At 35.4% G+C, this 19,879-nt stretch overlaps 1 protein-coding gene and 1 pseudogene across 3 annotated transcripts in view; both read right to left on the bottom strand.

Annotated features, from left to right (window-relative positions):
- The window catches only part of ROCK1 (Rho associated coiled-coil containing protein kinase 1), a 138,951-nt gene that overhangs the window by 32,429 nt on the left and 86,643 nt on the right, over positions 1-19,879 (bottom strand). For all 3 annotated transcript variants that reach the window (XM_038543693.1, XM_038543695.1, XM_038543694.1), the window contains exons 14-20: positions 14,300-14,435; positions 12,938-13,029; positions 12,572-12,818; positions 8,667-8,773; positions 7,319-7,469; positions 2,704-2,864; positions 457-641 (exon numbers count right to left, since the gene is read on the bottom strand). In XM_038543693.1, the coding sequence (XP_038399621.1) occupies positions 457-641; positions 2,704-2,864; positions 7,319-7,469; positions 8,667-8,773; positions 12,572-12,818; positions 12,938-13,029; positions 14,300-14,435 (1,079 nt within the window). The remainder of the gene's footprint in view (positions 1-456; positions 642-2,703; positions 2,865-7,318; positions 7,470-8,666; positions 8,774-12,571; positions 12,819-12,937; positions 13,030-14,299; positions 14,436-19,879) is intronic.
- Positions 14,912-16,256, bottom strand: LOC102151419 (annotated as a pseudogene).

The raw sequence follows: 19,879 nt of genomic DNA, 5'->3' as shown, positions 1-19,879 counted from the left end.
GCAGAGAAGAAGAAAAAAGGTACTTTACATTCTGAGATGTGAACCAAAGGAACAAAACAAAACAAACACAAGGTCATTATGCCTAATTCTAATTTCTAAAATAAAGAAACACTGAACATTTCCCATAAGGTACTGATCCTACCCCTGATTTTTGTAATTCTAGTGTGAAGAAACACGACTTGTGGGTATGAAAATCACATCAGAAAACTCTAGCTTTCAGTTTTACAGTAAAGTCAGTAGCCTTGATAATCTCTCTTTTCCTTTAAAAAAAAATCTCTATTATTTATTAAGGATCCCTTGCAAACCTTTGCAAGTAAATTCTTTCAAATCTAAATGCATTTTTCTAAAGTCTTTGTTTCACAAACTCCAAATACATTATTTCTACACACATAAAATATCAAATATAAGCAATGCTGAACACAAAAAAGAAACAAAAATGTTATTTTTGAGACTTACTTTGTAAGCTGAGCTAATTCAAATTCTAATAATCTCTTTGCTTCCAATAAAGTATTTATTTCCTGTTTCATCTGCTTTTCTAGACCTTTTAAATTGTCTGCTTCAAATGCTTGAGTCTTCAATTCATTCTGTAACAATAGTCGCTTATTTGATTCCTGCTCCAGCTGCAGGGATAGATTCTTAACCTATAAATGAGAAAAATAATTGGGATCTTAAATATCACTATTTATTTATTAAGAGATTTACTTATTCATTTGAGAGAGAGAGTGTTGGGAGTGGGGGCGGCAGAGGGAGAATCTTAAGCATGCTCCACATCCAGCATGGAGCCCAACTTGGGGGCTTGACCTTAACACCCTGAGATCTTGATCTGAAATCAAGAGTTAGCACTTAGCAGACTGAGCCACCCCTTTAAATCTCGCTAATAATTTATTAAATATTATTTGAAAGAATACTAACCAAATCTCAAGTGCATTACACTGCGTTATACAGAGAATATTAGTATTCTAAAGAGTCTCCATTGTTGCAACATTATTTATTACTAGCATTTACTATTAAATCAAATTAACCAAAAAAATAAATAAATAAATAAATAAATCAAATTAACCCCCAAATTTCAGATATGAGATCTTGGGGAAAACAATCTGGTTTCTGCACCAACATGAAGGTGGCTATAAAAGCTACTTTTAGAGGGACATTCCTAAGCAGTATTTAAATTTACCTTTTCATTCATAATTATTTGTGTTCTGGTCTACAATCCTCTAAAGTTTAGTGAGGCCTTCCTTACTGCTCCACCCCCATCCCTGGCCATGTGATTAGTCATAACACTCCCACAGTGTACAGTATTTCCTCTTTAAATACAAGTCATGCTTGTAATTAAGCTTGTAATATCTGTCTTTCTCTCTGGGCTGAAAGTTCCATAGAAGTCAAGAACATACCTTTTTTTTTTAAAAAAAAGATTATTTATTTGAGAGAGAGAGAGAGAGAGAGAGAGAGCACGCAAGAGAGCGAGCACGGGGGGGGGATGGAGGGGTGGGGGGGCAGAGGGAGAGGGAGAAGCTGACTCCTCCCTGAGCAGGGAATCCAATGTGGGCTTGATCCCAGGACCCCAAGATCATGACCCAAGCCAAGTCATTTGAAATGACTGAATATTATCTTTTAAATTTTCAACATACCTTCTTCTTGCATGTGGGCTCTCCTTTAATCTCTCCTTTCTAGCTCATTCTATAGGACACTACCAGAATAATTTTATTTTCTAAAAGAGTAATTTCACCTATAGCCTCCCATTTTAATTTTCAATACTTTGGTCCCCAAGTTTCCCATGACTACTAAATATGTTTTTTCTTCTCTGGTTATATCAAGTCCTTTTTTGTCCTTCACTTACCTATCTTCACTCCTTAATCACTTTTTTATTATCATTATCACTGATAATGTTCCCTTTACCAATGCTGGCTTCTGACTCTCAAACTATTAACTTTTGAGGTCTTACTCAATCTTTAGATAATGGTAATATCTCCTCCCTCCTTTAAGAAGTCTTCCTGATTATTCTGGTCTTTTCTTTCTCCCTTCTCTAACTTATACAGTAAATTGATTACTTTCAATCTTATAAGTGATTTCTAAAATATATATAATAACCACAAGGATATAATGTCATTTTCTTTTTATTTATTGCTTTCTAAATGTGCACCCTGTGTTTTCTATCAATCTAAATCAGTCAAGACTGTGGTTTAACAAAATCTGGGAGCAACTGCTCCTCTTTGGGATTATAAGATAAATTTACAATAAAGGTTTGTTTTTCTTAAAAAGCAGATGGTCAGGGGCACCTGGGTGAGTGCCTTGGCTCAGGTTGTGATCCCAGGTCCCACATCGGGCTTCCCACAGGGAGCCTCCTTCTCCCTCTGCCTCTGCCTATATCTCTGCCTCTTTCTCTGTCTCTCATGAATAAATCTAAAAAAAAAAAAAAAAAAAAAAAGGCAATGGTCAGATTCTTCAGGGGACAAGCTATGACACTTTTACAGAGTCGTACTGTCATAGTGCAAAATGGTATAGACCATGTGGTATGAATATTCAATAAAAATTTATACATGAAAATTCTAGAAGGTAAGGATATAGTGATGACCTTACAGAGGTAAACACAAACAGGCTATTTTATTCAAATCTCCTCCATGTTGTTTAAATTACAGATATGACTTTGGTCCTAACTTATGTTTCTCTTTTATAAGATGAACAAAACCAGTATATTTTTCTTACTTCATCCTCCATCCTTTCTTTATTCTCAGTCAAATGTTCGAGCTTCTGCTGAGATTGTTTCAGATCAACATCCAGCATTGAACACTGTTTCTCAATCTGAACAACTCTATTTTCAGCCTTCTCTCGAGCTTCTCTCTCTTCCTTCAGCTTTTTTTCCATTTCTGTGAAACAAAAAAGTTACAAACATACATACTTTCAATTTTATGGACTGTGTAAGACAAATTGGTGCCAAAAATCCCCACGGTTTTTATCCTGGGATTCTAATAGAGCTATTCACTATAGAAGTCCTAATGTAATCTGAATTATTTGTAGAGTAAGATCTATAAAGGGAGTTATAAAACCTTCTAAATCCAATCCATGCCCAATTATATGAGAGATTATTCAGTGCCATTTTCAGACTAGAAAGTAAAAATATAGATGGAAAAAAGTGAAGTAACTAATAAGAAAAATGGGAGTATTTCAGATAAAAGCAGAAAGATAAGGCTTTGGTTATTAACCTATAACTTACATTGTTCCAGAACAGTGGACTTAAGGCTGATGGGAATTCTAATATATGAAACTAGATAAACAAAATTCCATGGTGATATAATACCTACTTTAATCATTACCAGAAGATACTAGTCTACAGTGAGGCTCCTTTTTTGAGATATGGTAATTAAGGTTCTAAGAGGTTAATTTTCTCAAGGTCCTGCAACTAATTAAGTTGCTTGCACCAAATGATCCAAACTTAGTAAGTTGGTTTTTCCATTCTCAGAGATTATTCTCTAAGTGACAAAATAGAAACCATTAGAATAAAATTTCCTCATCCTTCCCCCCAAACCTATGAACTTAGCCACACCAATAATCATCATGTCTTAACTCCCGTCTCTATAATCAAAACACAAATCTATCCACTTCTGTTCTGGACTTTGTTCCTTCAATTATTTCATCTCTTTCCTGCCTCAACAGTTTCCTGCTCTCAAATGAATCATTCCCATCATCATCACAATCTATTTTATTATCTCCTCTCCTAAAATATCCTCTACTGATCTCACATCCCTTCTCAGCTACCATCAATCTCTGTTCACAAATTTTTAAAAGAGCTGCCTATATTTACTGTCTCTAGTGCCTCTTCTACTATTCATTTTATGACTTTTCAATTTGGCTTCTATCTCCACCATTCCACTCAAACTGCTTTGTGTGGTAACCAATGACGTCTATCCTGTAAAATTCAGAGGACAGTGTTCATGTCTTTATCTTTATTGATCTTAACAAAGTTCAATATATTAAATAATTTCCTCATTTTTTTTCAATATTCTTTGAGTTCTAATACCATACTCTCTTGGCATTCCTATGACTCCTCTGGCTGCTCTTTCTTGGTTTCCTTTGTTGGTTTTTCCTCTTCTACCTGACCTTCAAATGTCAGACTACATAAGGGCTCCTTACGATTCCTTTTCTATTCTGCCTTTTTTCTTCTCTTAGCTGATCTCATCAGGTTCTGCATATAGCTCTACGTGTAGGACTCCTGAATTGATACCTATCCTCTGAGCTCCAGACTTATATAACAATTGACTATTTGGCATCTCCACCTAGATATCTTTTTTTTTTTTTTTTTTAAGATTTTACTTATTTATTCATGAGAGACACACACACAGAGAGAGGCAGAGACACAGGCAGAGGGAAAAGCAGGCGCCATGCAGGGAGTTCAGGATTAGGCCCTGGGCTGAAGGCGGCAGTAAACCACTGAGTCACCCAGACTGCCCCTCCACCTAGATATCTAATACACTTTTCAAAGCTAACATATCTAAGACAACTTGATTTCCCTCCCCTCCCAAATCGCTCCTATCTCAGTGTCAAAACATATTAACATATGTTCAACTGTTAAAATTAAAAAGCCTAAGTCTTTCTTGATTCCTTCTTTTCATCCAATTCATCACTAACTCTTGTCCTATATTTCCATTTTTTTCTAGCTCTACTACCACAAATGCCTACAGACTAGAGCCTTCTAGTTGATCTCCCTTTTTAAACTGTTCCCTCTTTCAAAAGCATTCTCCATACAGCAGTAGGAATGGTCTTTTAAAAACATAAATTACACATTCCAGCACAGCTCAAAATACTACAATGGCTATCCACTATTCTTAGAATAAGGGTATTGAACTTACCATCTTTTCTGCCTGGACCATACTTCTTCCTGTTCTTTAAATGGATGGTTCATTTTGGCTCAAATATTATTAGTTCAGAGAGACCTTTCCTTAGAACCCTATATAACACACCAATTCCTAGAAACTAGCACATTGTATTTTCTTCATACTATTTTCATTTATTTGCTTTTTTTGTTTATCTACACCATAAGAATATAATCTCTAAGAGGTAGAGTTCTTGTAAGTCTTATTTTGTGCTATATATTCCCAGGTGTGCTTGGCCTATAGTAGATAGTCAACAATTAACATATGTGAAAGAAATAAAAGTAGTGTAATATGGCTAAAGCATGAGATAACATAAGAAAGTCCAAAGCAGTAAGACTATAATGACAGGTAAGTGCCAACTCAAAGATTCTTTATGTCATGAGGAGTTTGACCTGTATCTTGCAAACAATGAAAAGACAAAAGGATTTTAGGAACAACTAGCAAAGCAAGATTTAAATTTCAAAAAGATCACTTTGGCATAAGTGAGAACAAAAGATTGATGAGTAGAACAATTCCCGGCACAGTAATAATTAAGTCTATTGCAACAGATCAAACAAAGTGATAATGTCACCATGAACTAAGAGAAAAGGAAAGGAGGAATATATTGTATATATCACTTGGAAGCAGAAATGCTGAGTGATTCCCAGACTTCTAGCTTTGGTTCCTGGATGTTGAATATCATCACCTTTAACCATAATAATATTTCTCATTTATTGAAAGCTTGCTTGCTTTCTATTTATTTATTTATTTGAGAGAGAGAGAAAGAGAATGTGCAAGCGGGGGAAGAAAGACAAATCCTCTAGCAGACTCCCTGCTGAGTGTAGAGCCCAAGGCAGGGCTTAATCTCAGGACCTTGAGATCATGATCTGAGCCTAAATCAAGAGTTGGACACTTAACTGGTGATACTTCCAGATCGTAAAAGGTTACAAAGAAGTGCAGGGTGAAAATAGGAAAATTTCTTTTTCTAAGAGTTTGGCTCTATAGGGATGGAATGAAACAACAGTGGCAATTAGTAAGGATCATGTATTTACTGCAAGGGTTAATCTCTTTTTCTTTTATTTTAAAGATTTTTATTTATTTATTTGAGAGAGGAGAGAGAGAGGCAGAAGGAGAGAAGAAGCAGACTACCCGCTGAGGAGACATCAGGCTCCATCCCAGGACCCTGGGATCATGACCAAGGCAGACACTTAACCGACTGAGCCACCCAGGTGCCCACCTTATTTTTATTTACTTATTTTTTTAAATGGAAGAGACTTGCACATGTTCACAAAAAGAAAGGATTCAGAGGATAAAGGAGAGAAAGAGTTAAGAAGAGAGTAGATCGGAGTACAGCTAACACATATTAACCAGAACAAAAGGAGGATCAGTATCTTCTAAGAGGAGAGGAAAGACAAGGAAGAGGAGTACAGAAGTAGGATATATTAAGTAAGAGAAGAAGAATGCTTTCATTATTTCTTTTTGAAATAGGAGAAAAACTCACCTAAGAGTGGAATAATAAAGAAATGGCACAGGAAGTTTGAGAACAGAAATAAAAGTCTGAGAGAAGGATAGTGAGTGATATATTAAAAATTGACAGCTCAACTGAGGATGGAGTTAATGCCATGGGCTAACCCCCATCTAAAGAACTACTTGAATGAACAAAGTAGTTGGTTGGTCTGATCTAAGGTTGTGTTTAGAGGCGTATACAGCACAGTGGAAATACAAAGGAATTAGAAAATTGAGGCTAGAAAGCAAAAAAGCAGATGAACCAACGGACAATGAGTTCCAGAATAGATCAGGAAGAAAATAAAGGGCTAAAGAGGGATCCCTGGGTGGCGAAGGGGGATCCCTGGGTGGCACAGCGGTTTGGTGCCTGCCTTTGGCCCAAGGCGCGATCCTGGAGACCCGGGATCGAATCCCACATCGGGCTCCAGCTGCATGGAGCCTGCTTCTCCCTCTGCCTGTGTCTCTGCCTCTCTCTCTCTCTCTCTCTCTGTGACTATCATAAATAAATAAAAATAAAAATAAAAAAAATAAATATTAAAAAAAAAAAAGGGCTAAAGAAATTGGAAGCAAAAAGATTCCACTGAGATTTATAGGGAATGGAGGGAAACAGAGTTAGGAAAATAGAAGGTGAAACTGAAAAAAATGGAAGGTATTAGGGTACATGGTACATGGGGTACATGCTTTCAGTTCAGGTCATAATCTCAGGGTTTTGAGATGGAGCTCCATACTCAGCAGGGAGTCTGCTTGAGACTCTCTCCCTCTGCCTCCCTCTAAAATAAATAAATAAATCTTAAAAAAAAGAAGGTATCAAAAGAGCAAAACAGAGAAGTATCTTTTTACTAGATCATAATTTATAATTTTAAAGCATTTATACCATTATAAAAAGAAATTTTAAACAAAATCAATTTTTTGGTGGGCATTATTTAAAAACTAATTATGTAGAAAATATTAAAACTGACACTTACCACACATTGCAACAGACTTTGCTTCTTCAATAGATTGATGTTTGTCAGTTAAACGAGCTTTGGTTACTTTATGTTCATTCACCTCTTGTTCTAGCCGTTGTTGTAATGATTTAAGCTTATAGTTTAAATCTATCTCTAAATTATTCTTTTCCTGTAAAATGAAAATGAATTCCATAATACACTATGCAAAAGACACATTATTAAATATTACATTACTTAATATTCTATAAGACATAATATATGAATCACATAGACCTGAAATGTGACACTATACTTAAATATTTATATGTACAACATAATTTTTTCATACTTTCTTGTATATTTCATATTATTTATAATGTCTTACTTTAAAAATCATGATAAGCACATATAATTAAAAGCAAAATATCACTCCTCCCTCCCCCAGGTTGTGGTGGCAGCTATATTCAGACGGTTCACTGCTAGGATCAGAAATGAACGGGACAATTCTTTAGTTCATTAAAAAATTTTTGCTGCCACTTTAAAAAAATTTAAGTTTAGATTTAAACCTATATTAATCTACATTAAATTACAATTAAATTAAATCTACACCTAGATTTACACTGCCTTGAGCAAAGGACAAGCCAAAATGTATTCCATTTCTGCTTGGGTGTATCTTCTACTCTTGCATCTTTCATCCTACATCCACATTTACATCAGGCTTAGATATACTACTCTGATTATCACAAAACATGTCCAAAGGACAAGATAAGTGGTACATTTTCTCATTTATCTGAGGATCTAGAAAACCTATATTTCAGGGAGAAAACGAAAATGTGAGAGCTAGATCTGCATACTACTTACTCCTTTTCTAGATCTACTTACTCCTTTTCTTAGAAAAGTAAGGACAGAGGATAACAATGACAACTCTGATGGGTGAGAAAACTATATACAAAAGCCAAACACACATACTCTTTTCTATTTTGCTTTTACAATAAAATGGAAAAAGCATACATGGTCTGCCATATATCTGTCCTTTGTTTTCCTTTCTCATAAGGTTAGTAATAAGGTTCAGCACCTTCATCTTACCCAAGTATAAAAATGTGGGGGAAAAATTCTACATGAGAAGATATTTCTGAACTAAAGTAATTTGTGATGATCAGATAATATCAAACATCTAGTACCCTTCAAAGTTAAAAACAAACAAAAGACAAAATAAGTATTAAATAAGACACACATATACCCCCACAAAACAATCACCAACCATAAAAACTTTTAGAAATACAAGTATATAAACATTAGGAATGAATGCTATTTTATAAAAACACATTATAATATTTGATAGCCAGTACACAACATCTCATAATTGGTACTATGTTAAATCATTTACCTTTTCCGAGTGATTAAGCAAGTCCTGAGCTTCTTTCCTTTCTCCCTCCACTCTTTCAAGATTATGTTTGAGATGCTTCACCTCCTCTTGTAAGGATGTAATTCGAGCTATCAAGTGAGAAGAATGTTCAAGTCACAAAGTTATCCAAAGAAAAGTCTGTTTTCCTTTTTTCAGCATGATCATTAAGGTAAAGAAGTTTTAGGGGCACTTGGATAGCTCAGTTGGTTAAGTATCAGACTCTTGGTATTGGTTCAGATCATGATCTCAGGGTCATGAGACTGAACCCCAAGATAGGCTCTACGGGCTGAGTTGGCTTGTCTCTCCCACTGCTCCCCTGAAACTCCTTATGAACCATAAAAGATTAATGTAGAAACTAAGTTCTTTTTTTTACTATGATGCATCTTTGTATGCATGTTGAACCTCATATAAGCTGCGTGCATTTTTAAATGCATGAGTTTTGATGCACAATTAAAAACTAAACCTTAAAGGGAGCACTGAAAAAGGATAAACATCAATAAAGCATGCTATAAATTTTCCTAATTTCACCAATATCTAAAAATCAGATTCAGTTAAAACCACTATTGATGAACATATGGATGATGTTTTCTTCCTTAAAAGTAAAAGCACTTCAAAGCGCAGTCATATCCAGAAGATAACAGACTTAATTTTAAAATTGGAATAATAAGTAAGAGTCACCTATTCTAATCTTCTTGGTTTATAGATACAGAAGGCAGATGAAATGACTTTCACATAGGTAATAAGCTTTACATAAAACAGCCTAAAGGGGTGCCTTCCTGGGTGGTGCAGTCAGTTGAACATCCAATCTTGGTTTCCACGGGGGTCATGGTCTCAGGGTCTTAGGACCCAGACTGCCTTGGGCTCTGTGACCCGCACAGAGTCTGCTTGGGACTCTCTCACTGTCACTCCCCCTACACGGTTTCTCTCTCAAACAAATAAATAAATCTTAAAAAAAAAAAAATGCCTAGAGAAGCAATGTAAGGAAGTCAAATATGCAGCTTTTAAAGTATATAGGAGGTTACTTTCTTGATTATATTCAGATCTATTTTAAGCCTACTCCCTGAGAAATAAGATTGCACAACACTCCTCAGCTAAAAACCAACGGGAGATCCTAATTTCTGTTTCCATAGTCACAAAAACTGACCCTAACCTCTCTCCACAGTATTATAGCTAATCATCAAGCCCCATGAGGCCCTAAACTATGTTCCCATCCTGTGACTAAGGTTAAAAGGACTACCCCTCCCCCAACTTTCCCCTGAGAGATCTGGCAACTTCCCTGTATATCTGTTTTGATTAGGTAGTATGGATGCTGTTGCTAATAGGAATAGAAAACAGAAAAATACGTGAGAAGCTGGCAAAGGAAGGCATCTTTTTGAAAACAAATTATTTGTATTACCATTACCAAAACTGTTCCTTCACTATTAGTTACATTCAATCTTTTTCCTTTTAGATTCATAAAGACTGCTGATATCTGTAGTTCAAACCTTCCCACGTACCTAATTCTTTATTTGTAATGGGATTCTATTTCTGTAATTGAGTTTCTATTTCTGCCAACAATGTACAAAGAATTCCCAGGTTTTAATAGTGATAATCTTTTCTCTGGATTAGTACTACTTTGAGCAAGTATTTTGTGAATTAGGCATGTTTTAAAATTAAGTTTTCAGTAATCCAGCTGTAAAATTGGAAATACCACATTACTGACCTCATAAGGGTGCCTGTCAGAGTGAAGAAATTACAACATGATAGAAAACAGGCATTATTCTGGAAGAGAAAAAAACCACTTCCAGTTTCACCAAGGTCATTTTCTTTCTTTCTTTTCTCTGAGAGAGAGAGTGTGCATACGCGAGGGGAAGGAGCAGAAATAAAGAGAGAATCTCAAGCAGGCTCCAGGTCCAGTGCAGAGCCCAACACAGGACTTGATCTGATGACCTGAAACTGTAACGTGAGTGAAAATCAAGAGGCAGAGGCTTAACTGACTGAGTCATGCAGGTGCCCAAGATCATTTTATTTGAACTGTATGATTAAAAATATATTACTTTATACTTAAAAATGATTAATATGGTAAATATTTTAGGCACAATTAAAAATAAACTTTTAGGGGATCCCTGGGTGGCGCAGCGGTTTGGCGCCTGCCTTTGGCCCAGGGCGCGATCCTGGAGACCCGGGATCGAATCCCACATCAGGCTCCCGGTGCATGGAGCCTGCTTCTCCCTCTGCCTGTGTCTCTGCCTCTCTCTCTCTCTCTCTCTCTGTGACTATCATAAATTAAAAAAATATATATATATATAAAAATAAACTTTTAAAAACTATCTTCCAGTGATAAACAAAAGTTGGTATACACACACAATGGAATATTATTCATCCTTAAAAAGGAAGAAAAATTCATTTTTTTTAAATTTGGATTTTTTAAACTGAAGTATAATTATAGTGTTACAATAGTGGCAGGTATACAATACAATGATTCTACAACACTATACATTACTAATGTGCTCATTGGTTAAGTGTGCTTTTAATTCCCTCACCTACATTACCTATCTCTTCCTGGCAACCATCAGTTTGTTCTCTGTATTTAAGTGCCTATTTTTTGTCTCTTTTTGGTTTTTTCGTTTGTTTCTTAAATCCCACACATGAATGTAATCATATGGTATTTGTCTTTCTCTGACTGACTTACTTCAATTAGTGTTATACTCTCTAGGTCTATTCATCTTGTCCCGAATAGCAAGATCCCATTCTTTTTTATGGCTGAGTAATTATTCCTGTGTGTGTGTGTGTGTGTGTGTGTGTGTGTGTGTGTGTGTACATACACCATTCATCTATGGAGGGTCACTTGGGTTAGTTACTTCCATACCTTGGCTATTCTAAATGTTGCAATAAATATAGGGGCACATACATCTGTTTCAAATTAGTGTTTTTATATTCTATGGGTAAATACCCAGTAGTAAAATTATTGGATCACATAGTAATTTTATTTTTTTCTCTTCTTCTTTTTAAGATTTATTTATTTTAGAGAGAGAGCAAGTGAGCAAGCACAGGGGAGGGGGATGGGCAAAGGGAGGGGGAAGGATAGCGGAGATAGAGAAAGAGAATCCCAAGAAGACTCCCTGCTAAGTGTGTGCTTGACTCAGGGCTTGGTCCTATGAGTCTGAGATCATGACCTGAGCCAAAATCAAGAGGCAGATGCTTAACTGGCTGAGCACCCAGGTGCCCCTAGTAATTCTATGTTTAATTTTTTGAGGAACCTCCATAATGTTTTCCACAGTGGCTGCACCAATTTGCATTCCCACCAAAGGTGGGAGGTGCAGGAGGAATCCTTTATCTCCACATCTAAAAAAGAAGAAAATTCTGATACCTGCTACAACATGGATGAATCTTGAAGACATTATGCTAAGAGGAATAACACAGATACAAAAGGATAAATACTGGGATGCCTTGGTGGCTCAGTGGTTGAGCGTCTGTCTGCCTCTGGCCCAGGGCATGATCTCGGGATCTGGGATGGAGTCCCACGTCTGGCTCCTTGTGGAGAGCCTGCTTCTCACTCTGCCTATGTCTTTGTCTCTCTCTCTCTCTCTCTCGATGTCTCTCATGAATAAATAAATAAAATCTTAAAAAAAAAAGGATAAATATTGTATGAATCCTTTTTTATGAGACAGTCAAATTAATAGAGTAGAATGGTGGTTACAAGGGGCTGGAAGGAATGGAGAATGGGAGTTTTTATTTACTAGGTATAGTTTTAATGTGGGATGATAAAAAAATGTTCTGGACATGGATAGTGATGGTTACACAAAAATGTGATTGGACTTTATGCCATTAAACTGTACACTTAAAATGGCTAAAACAGTAAATTTTATGTTATATATATTTTACTCACAATAACAAAAAAATATTACCTTGAAGGTCTCCAATCATCTCAGAATCATGACCTCTGTCTCTTCGTTCAGCTTCTAATACAGCCTGCAGCTGGTAATAGTCCTTGTCCATCTGTGTCTTGGAATTCTCTAAAATTCTGTTTCTCTCTTGCAATTCTCTGTTCAGAGATTCTAGCTGACTAACTGACTTACTCATTTCTGTGTGGCTCTTCCTTAATCTTACAGCTGTGTCTGATTCTGTCCTAAGTAAGTCATTGGCTTCTTCTAGCTATTTAAAAAAAATAATAATAAAAAATAAATTAAAGAGCAAGAAAACAGGTTTTTGGCCAAAATACAAACTTATTTTAATAAATCATAGTTAAAGAAAATCTTATTCCAAAAACTTACCTGTTTTTGTAATTGTGCAAGTTTCTCATTAGCAAGCTGTGAATTCTGATTTACTTTTTTTAAGTCTTCCAACTGATCCTTTAATGTAGAAACTAGAAAATGAAAGGAAAAATGTAGAAATTAGGAAGTTATAATAGAGAAAACATATAAATCTCTTTTAAAAAATGAAATTTAGTCTTAGACCGCAGTCAGCTATATTAGGTCCACTCCCAAAGCCAAATTTCATCATGGAAGTACATACATTTAAATTCAAGAAAAAGTACAGCATTATTTTATAATACAGAATATAAAAGGTTTCCAGTGTTGTAATATTTCAAATCCTTTTATTCCCTTAATAAGGTGAAAACGCTATAAAGCCAGTTTTATTAGCAGTATTTATTTTGAATAGCACAAATCTTTGCATAGTTCAATATGTGAAAAATGGGTCACAATTCAAAAGGTACCAAATGGTATAGAATAAGCCTTCCTTTCGCTAGGGTCTGTGAGTCTCTCTGGGTCTCCTCTCCAAGCAACAATTATAACTTAATTCTTATATAACCTTCCTAAGATAGTGTATACCCAATACATAAAAACAGAAATATTAATAGATAAATGTTTTCACCAGCACATTTATATACACATACACATCCTTAAGCATATCTAGACAAGCACCCTTGTTTTAATCAATTTGTACTTTGGGGATTCCTGGATGGCTCAATGGATTAGCTCCTGCCTTTGGCCCAGGGCGTGATTCTAGAGTCCCGGGATTGGGTCCCACATCAGGCTCCCTGCATGGAGCCTGCTTCTCCCTCTGCCTGTGTCTCTGCCTGTCTCTTTCTCTGTGTCTCTCATGAATAAATAAATAAAATCTTAAAAAAAACCCACAACAATTTGTAGTTTTATTTCACTTAAAGATTCATCTTAAACATAATGCTACAAATATCTTTTTTTTTAACAGTGAGCATGTGCACAAGTGCATACATAAAATAAATTCCTAGAAATGAAATCACTAGATCAAAGGGTATAGAAAACTATTTTAAATGTATTTCTAACACTAGTATTAAAACACATGAAATTTTAGTTAATAGTTCTCAAATGGTTGCCTGTAAGATAGAAGTACCTAGAGAGCTTATAGAAAATACCAAGGCCCAGGCCACATGTCTAGATCATTAAAATTAGAATTTCCGGGCCTTAGGCATTAGTAGTCTCTAAAGCTTCCCAAGAGATTTCAATATGCACACAGGGATGAAAATCACTTTTGTAGCTAAAACATTACTACTGACTTCATAGACCCTAAATTTTTAAGACAACTTCATGACAAAAACCTCAAGGATAGTGTTAAGACAGAAATTCCAGTGCTCTTCAAAAGTAGTAACAATTTACCTTCATTTTCTACATTCCTTCTTTTCTCATTTTCCTGTTCTGCTTTTCTCTGGTACTCATTAATTCTATGCTGTAGCAACATTTTCTCCTTCTCAATCTGAGACACTGTAGATTCTAGGTTTCTTCTTTGATTCCCCTGAAAACATAATGATATAAGTTACCGTTGCAATTAAACTCTTCATGTATTTAGAGGAATACTGTGTTCTTTAAAAATAAAACACACAGAAACTTAGGATAGATTTTTTTTGTTTCAAAATCAGAAAGTACCTGCTAATGACAATTTCTAAGAATAGAATTAGCATGCCTTATAAGAAGATAGAATCCCCTTATTCAAACTAGATATGGAAAATTTTCAGATTTTTAAATCCATGAATATAAAAAACCCTATGAATCTTATTAGAGAGCTGCTTTATTAGTTTAAGATGACCAGATTGCATTATATTACCAATATTTTGGTTTATTTATAATCCTAAATTAAATATATAAATATGAAAGATAATTATTACACATTTGACAATTAAATGATATAAACTCAAATGGTACCAAATGCTAGTGTGTGTAGTAAGTTCACTAGTCCCTGTGTCTCTCTGCCCTTTTTTTGAAGCCACGAATTTTAATTTGGTTTTTCTCTGTCTTAAATACCACACTAATGAGATGTAAGATAGTCCTGGATAACAAAAAAGTATTTACACACTGAATACAAAATAAATATAAAATTACTGAAAAGTTAGTTATCCACTGATTCATTTTGCATTGCCACTCTTCATCTTCTGTTTCATTTTTCTTTGCCTTTTGAAAATCCCTTTCTTTCTTGCCTTCAAATCCCCTTTCGGCTCTGGTTTTACCCACTGTATTTCTATTGGCTTTTCCTCAGCTGGTATAACAAAAACATCTGCAGTGGGATCATGTGGAAGAATAAGAATAGTCTTTGGTCCTTTCTTTTTCATTTTCTGTGCATCTTTCACTTGTTGCTTCTCTTGGTATTTTGCAGCTGTGATGATCTTATGACACACTGATGCATGTTTGGTGACTGGTAGTGAGGATTTTCATATAAAGTTGGTCCTCCAAAACTTCCCTGGAAAATCTTTATGAGATTTAAGACAAAACGAGGTCCTATTTCTACAAGAGCAGCATCTTCTTCTATGATCTGAGAATTCCGAAACCATATCCTATTATCCAAAATGGTGAAAGTAATAAACAATTGGTCCACAAATGGTTGGATTTTGGGATGATACTGTGATGTACTAAAGATCTGAATTAAGAGTTCTTTTAATAAAGCATAATGTGGTAATTCATCAAAAGCAGGGTAAATGACAAAAGGGGCCAAGAACCTTTCAGTTTCCAGTCATCTTTAGCTCAGCTAGGGTATCAATGTTTTGAACAAGGAATTTAGCAGATGGTCCATGAGGTGAAATTTGAAAGCCACATATAGAGATTCTGTTTTTTCTTAGCTTCAAAATAGATACATTTACTGCAGTTTTTCATTTCACAAACCTCATTAATGACAATGTCTTTATGCTCCACTTTTGTATCTGCTTTAGAATGAGGCATCAACATTCTCAAATCTTGCATTAAATGCCTTATTCTGAAATTTATTCCTCTGGAAGAAAAGATGAGAATCTGTTCCATTTTTCCACTTGCCCTTGCAAACGGGGCCTGGGATATGGTCTTTCTCCTCTTCCTCCGCCTCTTCTGCCATGTTGCGCAGCTTAGCTGGCTGCTTGGAATCTTTTTCATTCCTTCTTGGTTTTTTCGCCTGAACCGCCAAGCCTCCACAAAGCTTCCTCTTGGTCGCCGCCATCTTGCCTGGTTGTCCCATGTCTCCCTTAATCCTCTTCTTGTCTCAACAACCTACCTTTTCTAAAATGTTCTGTGTATCTCCCTACTAATGCATATTAAAAAATAATGAAGGAAATACTTTAGAGAATGAAATCACACGAGAGGGGAGAGTTAAAAAAAAAAATACCCAACCAAATCTTCACAACTTAAAAATTTACATTGTTTCTGAGTTATCACTTCCCACATACTTTGCTTTTGATGCTTCATTTTTATCTTTAAGATTCCACACTAGGAAAATCTCCTGTATAGTATTTTTCTGGGCTTTCCCATCACTAAGCAGAACTCTTGTTTTAAATAAGATGCTGTTATATTCAGTAAAACTTACAGAGATCATCCAAGATCTTTCCAATTCTAAGATTTTATCATTCTAACTTTAATTTTTTCAATTTTTAAAATTGGAATAATTATACATTTCAGGAGGCTGCAAAGACAGTACTAAGAGGTTTCATGTTTTTTCCACTCAGTTTCCCCTATTAGATACATTTTTATGTAACAATAGTACAGTAACAAAATCAGAAAATTGATATTGCTAGGTGTATGTAGTAATGTTATTTTATCTCATGGGTAGATTTACATAACCACCACCACCACAGTCAAGATACAGAACTGTGGGAAGCCCGGGTGGCTCAGTGGTTTAGCACCACCTTAAGCCCAGGGCATGATCCTGGGGACCCAGGATCAAGTCCCACATGGGGACGGACCCCTGTATGGAGTCTGCTTCTCCTTCTGCCTGTGTCTCTGCCTCTCTCTGTCTCTCATGAATAAATAAAATCTTAAAAAAAAAATACAGAACTCTTCCATCAGCACAATGATCACTTTCCAGCCAGCCACTACTTATAGCTGCACACATCACCCTTCTCCCACCACCCAATGGTGGTGTCCAATGGTGGTTGTTCCAAGGCAACCAATGATATGTCCTTCATCTGTATAATTTTGTCATTTTTGGAAAACATATAAATGGAATAACACAGCATGCCTTTTAGGATTGGCTTTTAACACTCAATATAATGCCAATGAGATCCATCCAAGTTGTGTGTTATCAATAGTTCGTGCCTTTTTGTTGCGGAGTAGTATTAACTCCATGGTATAGATATATCAAACTTGGTTCAACCATTCACCTATTGTAGGACATTTTGGTTATTTCTAGTTTTTGGCTCTTACAAATAAGGCTACTGTGAACAGTAGTATATAGGTTTTTTGAGGATATAAGTTTTCATTTTTTTCTGGGATAAATGCCCAATAGTACAATTACTGGGTCACCTGGTAGCTGCATGCTTAATATTTCAGGAAACTGCCAAAATCTTTTCCAGACTGACTGTACAATTTTACATTCCCATCTATAATGTATGAGTGACCCAGTTTCCCTATATTCTTGCCAGTTTTGGTACTGATGCTATTTTTTATTCTACTTGCTCTAATGATTATAAAGTGATATCTCATTGTGGTTTTAATTTGCATTTCCCTCATGGTTAATGATGTTGATCATCTTTTCAGTGCTTGTTATCCACTCTGAAGAACGGTACATGTCCTCTGCAGTTTTCACATAGGATTATTTACTTACTGATGAGCTTTAGAGTTCTTTAAATAATCTAAATAGAGTCCTTTGTGAGATATGTACTTTGCAAATAATTTTTTTCCAGTCTGTATTTTGTCATTTCATCAGCGTCTTTCACAGAACACTGTTAATTCTGAAAAAATCTAATTTGTTGTATTATTTTCCTTATGTGCATCATGTTTGTATGTCATGTCTAACTAAGAACTTTTCAAATCCCAAGCTGTTAAGTAACAAAATTTTCATAAATGAAGGGTACTGATCTATGGTTTTCTTTGTAGTACTCTCTCCGTTAGATTTGGTTATCTGGGTAATTCTAGTCTTATAAAACTCAGTGGGAAATGTTCCCTTCTTTTATATAAACTGGAAGAGATAGTGTAGATTAGTATGAATTCGCCTTAAAATGCTTGGTAACACTCTAGTAAAACCACCTGGTCCTGGAGATTACTTTTTGGGAAGCTTTTATTTTTTTAAAAGATTTATTTATTCGAGAAAAAGAAAGTATGCATGTGTGCGTGCAAGCGCAGGGGAGAGGCAGAAGGAGAGAATCTTCAAGCAGACTGCCCTCCCCATTGAGCACAGAGTCCCATGTGGGGGTTCAATCCCATGACCCATGAGATCATAACCTGAATTGAAGAGTCAGATGCTTAACTGACTGAACTACCCAGACACCGCTATTTTGGGGAAACTTATAAATATGCATCCATTTTAATAGTTATATAGGACTATTCAAATAATCTAATTTCACATTGTGTAAACTGTGGTAGTTCCTACTTTTGGAAGAACTAGTCCATTTCACCTAAATTTCACATTTACACGTTAAGGGTTGTTTGTGGTATTCCTTTATGATCCTTTTGATTATCTATAGGGATTTTAGTGAATATGCCTGCCCTGTTTTATTCTTGATACTGAACATTTGTGTCCTCTTTTTTTATCAATTTTACTAGAGGTCTGTCAATTTTCTAAACACCTGGCTTTTTGTTTTCATTGATTTTCTTCTATTGCTTTTATTTTCAATTCCATTGATCTCTGCTTTCATCTTTATTTTCCCTTCCCCCTTCTTGCTTTGGGTTTATATTGCTCTTCTGAGTTCTTGAGGTAGGAGCTTAGATGATTGATTTGAGATTTTTCATCATTTTTTTTTATAATGTGTGTCTTTAATGTATAAATTTCCCTTAGAGCCACTATGTCAGCTGCATCCCACAAATTTTTATGTTTTATTTTCACTGTTCAAGTTTTTTTTTTAAAGATTAAGAACCACAACTTATTTTATTATTGAGGTATAGTCGACACACAATGTTATGTTAGTTTTAGGTAAATAACACAGCAATTCAACAGTTCCATACATTGCTAAAGGCTCACCATGTACTCCAATATCCAACAGCATACATTTTATCTTCAGGACTTATTTATTTTATAACTGAAGTTTGTACCTCTTAATCCTTTTCACTTACTTCACCTATATCCCCGCAACTATTAGTTTGTTCTCTGTATTTAAGAGCCCATTTTTTGTTTGTTTTGTAGATTCCATATATAACTGAAATTATATAGTATCTGTGTTTCTCTGTCTGCCTTATTTCACTTAGCATAAAACCTTCTGGGACTATGTATGTTGCTGCAAATAGCAAGATTTCATTCTTTTTTATATGCCATAACTCTAACATAACTTTGAGGGGGCGCCTGGGTAGCTCAGTCTGCTTCTCTCCCTCTCCCTCTGACTCTCCCCCTGCTCATACTTTCCCTCTCAAATTAACAAATAAACCTTAAAAAACCCATAACTTTATGAAACATAATTAACATTCCAACATATTCTTTTAGTCCCCTTAAGACTTCTCTTTGACCTATGGATTATTTAGAACTCTGTTGTTTAGTTTCCATATATTTGCAGATTTGCCCAATATCTGTTAGTCATTCTAGTTTGATGACATTTTGGTCAGAGAACACACTCTATGATTTTAATTTTTTTCTTTCTGGTAGAAGTTTGCTCAGAACATAGTCTGTGTTGGTATGTATTACTTGAGTGCTTAAGAAAAATGTTTATTTTGCTAGGTTTTTTTTGGGTTGAAGGTTCTAGAATTGTTAAACAGATCTTGTTGGTTGATGGTGCGATTGGGTTCCGTTTGCTGATTTTCTGTCTATAGAGTGATATTGAAGTTTCTAACAATAATTGTGGATTTCTCTATCTTTTC

Source organism: Canis lupus, chromosome 7 (genome assembly GCF_011100685.1).
Source record: "Canis lupus familiaris isolate Mischka breed German Shepherd chromosome 7, alternate assembly UU_Cfam_GSD_1.0, whole genome shotgun sequence".
Taxonomy (NCBI): Eukaryota; Metazoa; Chordata; class Mammalia; order Carnivora; family Canidae; genus Canis; species Canis lupus.
Note: the sequence above shows the minus strand (reverse complement) of the source record. Positions and strands in the feature narration are given on the sequence as shown.